General features: G+C 27.5%; 2 protein-coding genes and 2 non-coding genes across 4 annotated transcripts; 3 read left to right on the forward strand and 1 right to left on the reverse strand.

The window, feature by feature from the left end:
• Positions 1–167: 167 nt before the first annotated feature.
• Positions 168–1443, reverse strand: LOC148233595 (uncharacterized). Its single transcript, XM_088190727.1, has 6 exons — positions 1363–1443; positions 1059–1298; positions 900–1002; positions 728–834; positions 540–665; positions 168–481 (listed from the first exon to the last, which is right to left on the reverse strand). The coding sequence occupies exons 1-6, from the start codon at positions 1441–1443 to the stop codon at positions 182–184; spliced, it is 957 nt and encodes a 318-aa protein (XP_088046853.1). The 3' UTR covers positions 168–181.
• A 1250-nt stretch (positions 1444–2693) lies between these two features.
• Positions 2694–9808, forward strand: Mipp2 (Multiple inositol polyphosphate phosphatase 2). The gene is made up of 9 exons (XM_088189461.1): positions 2694–2934; positions 2996–3130; positions 3196–3371; positions 3439–3567; positions 3637–3787; positions 6686–6786; positions 8732–8841; positions 9228–9413; positions 9490–9808. Exons 1-9 carry the CDS (start codon positions 2778–2780, stop codon positions 9659–9661), a joined length of 1317 nt encoding a protein of 438 aa, XP_088045587.1. The 5' UTR covers positions 2694–2777; the 3' UTR covers positions 9662–9808.
• Positions 6025–6096, forward strand: TRNAM-CAU (transfer RNA methionine (anticodon CAU)). The gene has a single exon. It is a non-coding gene; the product is annotated as a tRNA-Met (tRNA).
• On the forward strand, positions 6568–6640 carry TRNAN-GUU (transfer RNA asparagine (anticodon GUU)). The gene has a single exon. It is a non-coding gene; the product is annotated as a tRNA-Asn (tRNA).

The raw sequence follows: 9808 nt of genomic DNA on the forward strand, positions 1-9808 counted from the left end.
AATTATATTATTAGTAAAAATAAATTTCACAAAAGTATTCCATTTTCATTATTTTATTAAATAAAGCAAAGTTTCAATCCTTTAAAAAAAAATATTATTTTTCTTTTAGGTTTAAAAATTTGCTAAAATAATAATTAAGAATAATAGTCCAAATTAATAAACTAATTAGTTGTAGTCAAGTTCATTGTGGATTTTCATCATAAAATTCCAAATCTTTATTTAGCAACTTCCTTTTTGTCGTTTTAACCGAATGCTTAGTGGTATCTCCGTTATTTTCTTTGTTAATCTCTCTACTTTGAAACTTCAAAGGAGGATATAGTGTGGATTTAGCTTTCGACAACTTAGTAGATCCATAAGACGCATTCTGCTTCATATTCAAAGACAAATTTCTACCACTCGTCGTAGAACTCTTAACTTCTGTATTATTAGTATAAAATGTTTTCGGTGATTGGTTTTGCTTCGATTCGAGTTCTGCAATTTTCTGAAATTATAATTCTAACATAGAATAAATAATATTAATAATTACCATCCTCATATACCTTATTTAAACTCGCAATTAAGTTGTTGTTCTTATCATTGCTAGATTGCATTTCATTCACAAGGTGTATTAGCTGTTTATGAGCTTCGTTTAGCTGTTCTTCATAATCCAAAGTGATAGCGTTAATCTGAGGTTTGAAATTAAATATATCTATTTCATAAAGTAAGTCTCTAGTTATAAAATAAATACCCGTTCGCTGTTTTCTTTGACCATTATGTTCATATCGTTGGATATTTCTTGCACTTTGCACTCGGCTTTACATTTTACGGCTTCGGTTTCATTGATCAATCTCTTCACTATAAAAAATATTCAAAATAACGACAAAAATATACGTATATAATGTTTAAATAAGCAAACTGACTTTCATAATCGTTGTTGAGGTTTAAAAGTTGAGCATTTTCTTCAAATTCGTTCATTATTTTATGTTTTTCAACTTGAATCGATTGTAACAAAGTTTCTCGTTCCTATAAGTGAACATTTAATCAATATGTTATTGGGATTATATACAAAAAGCGGATACCTTTTGTAATTCTCTAATCTGATTATCTTTCAGTTTCACTTCCTCTCTACAAATCTTAATCTCTTCCTTCGCACCGATCAGCTTGGATATGATTTTCTGTTGCTCCGCGATGAGTTTCCTCGAAGAATCGAGAGAAGACCAATGATCTTTTTGGTTTTGTTGCGCTTTCGTCAATTCGTTTTTCATTAGTTTTATTTCATTTTCTTTTTCGCGGACATTTTCAACGTTTTTCGGATAATTCTTAAAAAACAGTTATAACAAGTTGTCAAACTCACAGCAGTGGTCAAATTAATGAATAACTTACTTCGAAAACCGTCGTAATGCCCCTGAGAATGTTAGAAATGTCGTCGTCCAGCGTAGTCCTTTCATCGTACGCGGTCTCCATTTTGAAAATGAGAGTCTTAACGATATTTTATTCTACCATAGCCACTATATTAAAAACATACTTTATAATCATTTCAATAAATTTTGCGTTAAATAAACACGTTAGAATAATGTCCATATATATTCAATAATTCAATACGAATTCATAAAAATTAAAATTAAATAAATATATTTTTCGTGTATACTAAATAAACATATCAAAAATGTCCATCTGCTGTTTAACCCCAAACTTAATCTACACAAATTAACAAAAATAAACTTGCCTAATGCAAGTTCTAAAACCAATTATACTTTTTGAACTTCAAGGTCAAGTCCAAAACAAAACTAAGTCAACTCATCTCTCAGAGGAAAATAAGCGGAAAAAGAAGTACATACATACGACGACCTACTTTAAGTTGTTAATCGAGTAATTGGACGCAATAAGTTCTTTGCATTACCTGAAAAACTTTGGATGGATGGTTGGATGGGTAGGGTGTGGGTAGAATTCGTCGTGCGCCACCTCTTCGTGGTGAGTTCTGGGTCGTTTTATTTTGTCAAAACGGACAAAGAGCTGCAAAATGTATTTTCAAAACATTTTTGTAAATACCCGTTTTTCAAACACATTGTGCGACCGGAAAACATTAAAATATTAATAAAGTTTTAATTAATTTATCTTTCTTGAATCATAAAATAAGCATATCGAAATATAGCGTGTTGATTGTAGAATTATAAGTAGTAATAATAAAACTATAGTCAATTTCATCAAACTTTTAGTACAATGCGGAACTGGAAGATGTTAACTGATTTTAAATTTTTATACGTAGTTTTTCTTACTATTATAAGATATAACTTTTTCGCACTATAGCAGTTCAAAAAAAATTTTTGACACCGTATTGATTATTTAATTTAGCTCACAGAAATTTAATATTTTTAAGAATAAGAACCTTTGCAATATATTAAATTAATATGATAAATTGTACAACATATATTTTTAATTTATTAGCTGATATTGAAAATTATATAGTTCACATATTTTTTAAAGCATTTACATACGTACTTACGTGTCACGGGGAATTAAAACCCTAGTATTCATTTATACAATATTATTATTAATATTTAAAACAATTTTACCATTTTTTATATAATATACTTTTTAATTTTATTTATTTTATTATTTTTAAATACTATTTTAAAAAATATTTATTTATAAACGTAAATGATTCGATGTAACGAATACTCGTTACTTTAAGATATGAAAATAACAACTCGAATGAAACTCGCTGGGAAATTTGAAACCATTTGACAGTTGACGTTTGTGCTGTCGACTTCTTCAGAGTTAAGAAAATTGACATCAAAATGAACCACCTTAACGTTTCGTTCTTTTGCCTTATATTATTTCTGTGTAACTTTTATTGTTCAAATTGCTGCGAAGATTTTCTCACTAAACATTTAAGTTCGAAAACGGCTTATAGGTTTATCGCAAATCAGAACACAGATCCAATAAGCTATCCTGGTAAGTTCGAATCGATCGTCAGAATTATACATACACTTACGTAATACTAATCTTTTTGTAGATTGTACACCAACGAAGATATGGATGGTGAATCGTCACGGCACTCGTTATCCAAAAGAGGAAGTTATTTCGGATATGAGATCTAAACTGCCAGTCATTAGGAACGATATATTGAATAATCATGAAGAATCACACGGTATTGCTTAAAAAAATATGCATCTGAAAGTGTTATATAATGTAATTTTTCTAATTTTATAATAGGTAATTTGGAACCTTATATGCTTAAACAATTCGAGGAATGGATTCCGATCGGTGACGATGTAAAAGAAAAATATTTAACCAAAGAAGGCGGCGATGAAATGATCCGTTTGGGTAAAAGAATGAAGAAACGTTTTCCACAATTATTCACCGAAGAGTACGATCAATCGAAATTTGAGGTAGTATGATACTTTAATTCATAAACATTTGTAACATGTTTGAAAACAACGTTTATATCGATTCTAGTTTAAATTTACACCTACTGAACGAGCCAACGAAAGCGCTAGACATTTCGCTTTAGGCCTTTTCGACGAAGATATTGCGAATTATGAAATAAATTACATACAAGTGGATAAGAATGACTCCGTTCTTAGAGTAATAATTCATTATTTGTTTATATGTATGTGATAATACAATGTCAATAACATTTCAATTTAATTATAGTTTTATAAATATTGTAAATATTGGAAGCAATATGTTAAAGAAAACATTACGACTTATAAAGAGTTGGATTTATATATTGACGGTCAAGTAATGAGAAAGACATTGAAGAATATCTCTGCGACGCTCGGATATCTACACGTTATTGATTACCGTAAGTTGATTTATCATTTTAATATATTGAATAAAATTAGATATCACATGACTTAGGTAGGCCTTGAGTTTTTATTATTGTTTTTTATTATCTCTCTTATCTTCTTGTTAATAATTGCTTTTTGTTTAATCGAATTCTAATAAAAAATAATTAAAGTAATTTATGATTTAATTTGTTATATTAATTCTGCTGAAATTTATCTTAGTTTTTTCATTTTGACCTAAAAAAACAATTTAAGTTCAGTTATTAATATTTTATTTACTTATTATTTTTATTATGTTTTGGTTCAAAGATATCTACATACATATAGACGTAAAAGTAATAATATAATTACATTCTATATAGATAGTATGTATATCTATTCACATCAAAGTATTCCAAGTTATTCCAAATTCTTAGAATCTGTTTGACTTTTGGACCATATTAAATAGTAATTAATATTTATATAAAGTAAACATTGTCGAATGCGTTGACATTTTAACTCTCTGAGCGGTATCGCCGTACTTGTATGATAGCCGATCTTTCACTCTTTTGATGTATGCCAGATAGTTATATATAATATTTACATATATAACTGAAGAAATAATAAATAAAAAACATTATATTTTTATATTATTTTTTAAATATGATTTAATCTAAATGATTTCTTTAGAAAATATTACAAATAAATTAAAGAGTACCTTAAAATAAATAACCATATTTTATATTAATTTTATAAAAAATATTTAGAGCCTCTAAATTTATATAAAAAAATTCATAAAAGTTGAATAATGTATAAAATTTATAGAAATTTAATAGTAGAAAAATGTTAAAATAAATTAATAAAACATACTAATAAAAAAAGTAGTTAAATAAATGAAAGCAATATAAAATTCTGATCATAGATGATCAATAATAAAAAAATATCTGTATGTATAACAGATGTTAATATGATTTTAATTTAAAAATATAATATATTAAAAATATTTTACAATTATCTTAGTAATTACATAAATTTTTATTCAAAAATAGAGAAAAATATAAATTAATTATTAAGGAATCATTAAATAATTAAGAAAAAATACGTAAAATTAACTCACTCACAGGTGTATACTAATAAATTAACATACATATACATATGTATAATTAACTTACTCAAAGGGTTAAACATTCATAAGGGTCTCTTTTGGCAAGTTCTCTTCTGCTTAAAACTAAAGAATATGTTAAAATAAACTCTTCTTTATATAATACATAGGCAACAAAGGCAGAAGTCAAAAATCCACGTCAAAAGCAATAAAATGACGTCCCTGATTAAAGTTATAAATGGTTACCAAAGTATATTTAAAAAACATAGCTATTATAATTTAAACTGATATTTTTTTAGGATTTTGTATATTAAATATTTCAAACTGAATCTTGGAATACCCAAAATAAAAACTAGTGGGATGGTGCTAAAATTATTTAAACAGCATATTAAGAACAAAAGATGTATTTATAGCCATTTTATTTTTTGCATTACATAATATTATATAAAAAATATAATTAAAAAGCATCAATTTACACCGGGAAAGATAGCTTCTAAAAAAATTTTACCGAAAAAAGTGCAGTAATTAAATAGTGAGTATTAGAAGTGTGTAAAATATTTTTAATTCAATATATTTTATCGAACTTTTTTATCTCCTTGCTTTTTTAATTTTTTTTAATTTACAAATTAAAATTTTTTTTATAGTCATAATTCTGTAACATTTAAGATCAAGCTGGTATATTTTTAAGAATAGTTTTATGGCGACACGATTAAAACTACAGTAGTTATCTTGCTCTCAAAAATAGTTATGTTCTGAATAAATTTTATTTAAATAGTAATTTATTAATTTATTGAATAGCTGCTATTTAACATATTTATAAGTTAATTTTATGAAAAATATATATATAAATAGCCGTTAAGTTTGTATCGATTCGTAACTCAAACTCGATATGCTAATTCAATTTATAGAGAAAAAGCAGAGTTCAAAAATGTTGTATAACATATTTATTATAAAAACTTTTATTTTTTTACACGTTGAAAACTGTATTTGTGTAAAATTGCAATTTACTATATTTTTAATTAATCATTATTATAATTAGATTTTATTTCAAAGTAATAATAGTTTGTTTTTTTATTATTTTACGTTTTATTTATAAAAATATAATGAAATATCTACCATACAAAAATCAATATGCTTAACTTGAATATGGTATTTTGGTATCCACCGACACGAAGCAGAGTGGCGCAGCGGAAGCGTGCTGGGCCCATAACCCAGAGGTCCGTGGATCGAAACCACGTTCTGCTAGTTTATTTTTTTATTTTTATTTTATTTTATTTATTTAAATATAGTATTATTCTTATAATATAATATTAAAAATGAAATAAAACTCGGTATTGTCAAATCGCGTTTAAATTTATTATTACCATTGATTTTCAATGTTTTAAATTTAGTCGCCTACCGTATGTAGTAAGTGTTTATTTATCTCCAATTTCATCTGAAATTGGAGATACATAAACACAAACAATAAAAAATGTTTATTATAAAAAAATGTTTTCTGCAGTAAATCAACACTGGGCAACAAATAAGATACGGCTAATTATTAGTTAAATACATAAAATTTGCTAATTTCAATTAATTATGTTTATGGTGGCTGATTTTAATATTTATCTGTAACGTAGAACAATTCCAATAATTTTATTCGTTTTTAATTATTTTTGCATAATAGTTTTATGGTAACTTTATAAAATAAATTAATTTTGAGCTGTGACGCGCGAGGCCTCCGTGGCGCAATGGCTAGCGCGTTCGGCTGTTAACCGAAAGGTTGGTGGTTCGAGCCCACCCGGGGGCGAAACTTTTTATTTTTATTTATATTTATTATTATTGTTTTTGACAGCCACTGCCAAATTGATGTACCTAACATGCGCGTTCGAAACTGCGTGGACCAAAAACTACACTTCTCCCTGGTGTTACGCCTTCAGAAAGTCGAATTTTCAAGTAAGATCAATTTATTCACACATTTCTTTGTTACATATACGTGCGAAGATTCTTGTTTTTAGATGTATTATACATTTACATATGGAGTATGTAATGTGTATTTTATGGATAGTCAATCAGCGTAAGAGAGGCCAGATCGATGTATTTTTTAGTCGACTAAATCAAGCGTTTCTCATCAATCTCACACATCACTCGAATACTGGAAATAAAATAGGCAATAAATGCCATATATTTGAAATGGATAAATTTATTTATTTTACTCGTTTACCTCTCGCGTACAAGGTATAGTGGGATTTGGTTCAAATTTTTGTGAAAATTATTTTAATTTAAAAAAAAATATTTAAAAATATATACTACATGCATTTTAAAAGACACTATTCATAATAACGTACACTATTTTTGCCAGAAATATAAGATAATTTTAATTAAATGTAAATTTTTTTACACCCGTACCCATTAAAGGTTTTTTTTTTTAAATTTGAAATATAAAAAAAAATATAGTTTTGCAAAATTATTTTCAGTGAATATAAAATGTGTTTTTTAATAAAAATATACTTAAAAATAGAATAATATTATCGTTTTTAAATACGTGTAACTGTTTTAATATAAATTAAGCATTAAATCAATATATCTATGTTCAATAAAAAATATTAGATTGAGCAACATTTTATATGTAGTGTGATATAAAACGAATATAACGTGCATTAAAATAAATAAGCTGTGCATTAGCGTTGTGTAGCCAACGATGGGCCTGGTCAGTACTTGAATGGGTGACCACTTGGTGACACACCGGGTGTCGTTGGCTATATTGCGACAAGATATTATTTAACTTTAACAAGATTTTCATTTGACTGTTGGAAATGTTAGATGTGAGCGAGCGTTTGTCAGTACAGTGAACACCCCATGAATAATTCTCCGCAACGAATCTATTTAAAATGAGGATTATATAAATTGGCAGCAAGTTTTATCTTAAATAAATGGTTTTAAATACATATTAAATATATTAGAAAAGTAATTAAGTTTTCCTTCTCTAAGATTTGTAAAAAAAATATCAATTTGCCTATAAATGCTTTCATGAAATTAAACACTTTATAAACCAATATTTTTTCCTTGTAATTTAATATATAATTCATTTTAATAACTTAGAATATAAACCGAAAAATAAAAATCGTTTATCCAGGAAGTCTGTTTCAGTTCAAGAAAATAATTTATATTTTCTTTTTCATTTCTAAAAATAGAATGATATTCTCGTTTAATTTGCATACTTGTTTAAAAACACGTCCCAAGCTCAACCATCTTATATGTACATACATATGTATGTATGTAGTAATGTGAAATGTCTGTATGTTCAGATTTGATAGCATCCAAAAATGATTAGCAATGATTGGCTACTAATAAGGTTTACAATAGCAATTTTTTTTATTTGAATCGATTGCTTACTTGTCACTGATTCTTTTCTCAAACTAGATATTTTTTCCAGTTAGTTTTAGGCAACTATCTGTTGTCAATAAGACATTTATCTTCGCCTGAAGTAGCATCTTTAGTATAAAATAAATTAACGAAATTTAATAATAGAACAGTGTTAAAATAAATTATTAAAAAAATTATTAAATGTGTATAAATCAACTCACTTCTTAAAGGGTTAAAGCTTTTTCGAAAATGATGTTCCATTGAAGCATATTAACCGTAAACCACTGGCATAAGTTATACTTTTTTTCTAGCACTTGGTGCCTATTTTATTTCCAGTATTCGTTTTTCGATAATCTCATCTATCACACGGCTATGTTATCTGTCAGCGATCGTACATTTCCCTTGATTATTGCAAAAAATTATCTCTGTTTTTCGTTTGCAAATATTTACGCGCACTCCAAGATCGTTCTTTGTTAAGTAGAACAGATAAAAATATTCTAGGAGATCGATAAGTCAAATGTGATTATTATTTCAGACCATGGAGTACGCCGAAGATATAAAATTATATTGGGTCGATGGATACGGAGTTCCGATAACCAGAAAATTAGCTTGCAATCTGTTGAAGGACGTTTTGCAACACTTCAGGTGAGCGATACACAATCTGACGTAATATTTAAATATATGCGTGACTATGTAAATAAACAAATTTTCTTCGCCGTACTATAATCCCATGTGGTTTTGTAACGTCGACCGCAAAGTGTTGGAATTTATACTTGAAAAAACTTATTACTTCTGCCTGTGATACTACATACAGAAATATTTTCAATTTTAATTAACTATATATCACTTAATTATTAGAATTTCATTATGTGTCCTGATGCCGAAATTTTCGTTTTTATCTACATTGACTTTTATATGAATTTGCCTTCTATTATGATAAATAATCACATAATGGTATGAACCAATTAGAAAATAGTATTTAAATAAAACTAAACAGGAAGCTGCACGAGTTTGATTTTATACATTTTCAGCGATCCCACCGCACCGATTAATTCGCTGTCTTTCTGCCACTCGGGAACTCTTCTCAAGGCGCTGATTCATCTCGGTCTGTACGAAAGTGACCCTCCTTTGAGCCACGACAATCAAGATAAGAATAGAGCTTGGAAGTCTTCTGCTATTGATACATTCGCTACTAACTTGGCCTTTGTCTTATTCGAGTAATGCGGTCTACAGACATATTATACAATGCGTTTATCTTTATTATGTTTGATTAAATTAAATTAATTTTTTTAGCTGTGAAGGGGTGTCGAAGGTTCTGTTGCTTCATCAAGAACGACCAGTGAGATTTCCCGAATGCGAATATGACGATTTGTGTCCATTGGAGACTATCAGGGAGTTTAGAAAAGAATCTTTGGAACAGTGTGATTTGAACAAGATGTGCGATTTGCCGCATGACGAGCTGTGATTATTAAAAAGCTAGTTTTTTCTACAAAAAGATTAATTTTTATTTTATTTACCACTTATTTTAATTTTATTGATTTTGTATGAAAAAAACATAAAGGCGTTGAGGAATCTACTTTTAGCGTTCTTTGTGAATAAATAATTATATATT

The sequence above is a fragment of the Plectrocnemia conspersa genome, unplaced genomic scaffold (assembly GCF_051122295.1).
Source record: "Plectrocnemia conspersa isolate PC_06_02 unplaced genomic scaffold, ASM5112229v1 ptg000008l, whole genome shotgun sequence".
NCBI lineage: Eukaryota > Metazoa > Arthropoda > Insecta > Trichoptera > Polycentropodidae > Plectrocnemia > Plectrocnemia conspersa.

What these genes read in the sequence shown, in the direction of transcription:
- LOC148233595 (XM_088190727.1), bottom strand. Translation starts at nt 1,443, where the DNA reads ATGGAGACCGCGTACGATGAAAGGACTACGCTGGACGACGACATTTCT. An exon ending in GCATTACGACGGTTTTCGAA is followed by an intron (nt 1,299 to 1,362) that starts GTAAGTTATTCA and finishes CTGTTTTTTAAG; the next exon opens with AATTATCCGAAAAACGTTGA. An exon ending in CCTCAACAACGATTATGAAA is followed by an intron (nt 835 to 899) that starts GTCAGTTTGCTT and finishes TATTTTTTATAG; the next exon opens with TGAAGAGATTGATCAATGAA.
- Mipp2 (XM_088189461.1), top strand. Translation starts at nt 2,778, where the DNA reads ATGAACCACCTTAACGTTTCGTTCTTTTGCCTTATATTATTTCTGTGT. An exon ending in GACGTTTTGCAACACTTCAG is followed by an intron (nt 8,842 to 9,227) that starts GTGAGCGATACA and finishes ATACATTTTCAG; the next exon opens with CGATCCCACCGCACCGATTA. An exon ending in TTGGCCTTTGTCTTATTCGA is followed by an intron (nt 9,414 to 9,489) that starts GTAATGCGGTCT and finishes TAATTTTTTTAG; the next exon opens with CTGTGAAGGGGTGTCGAAGG.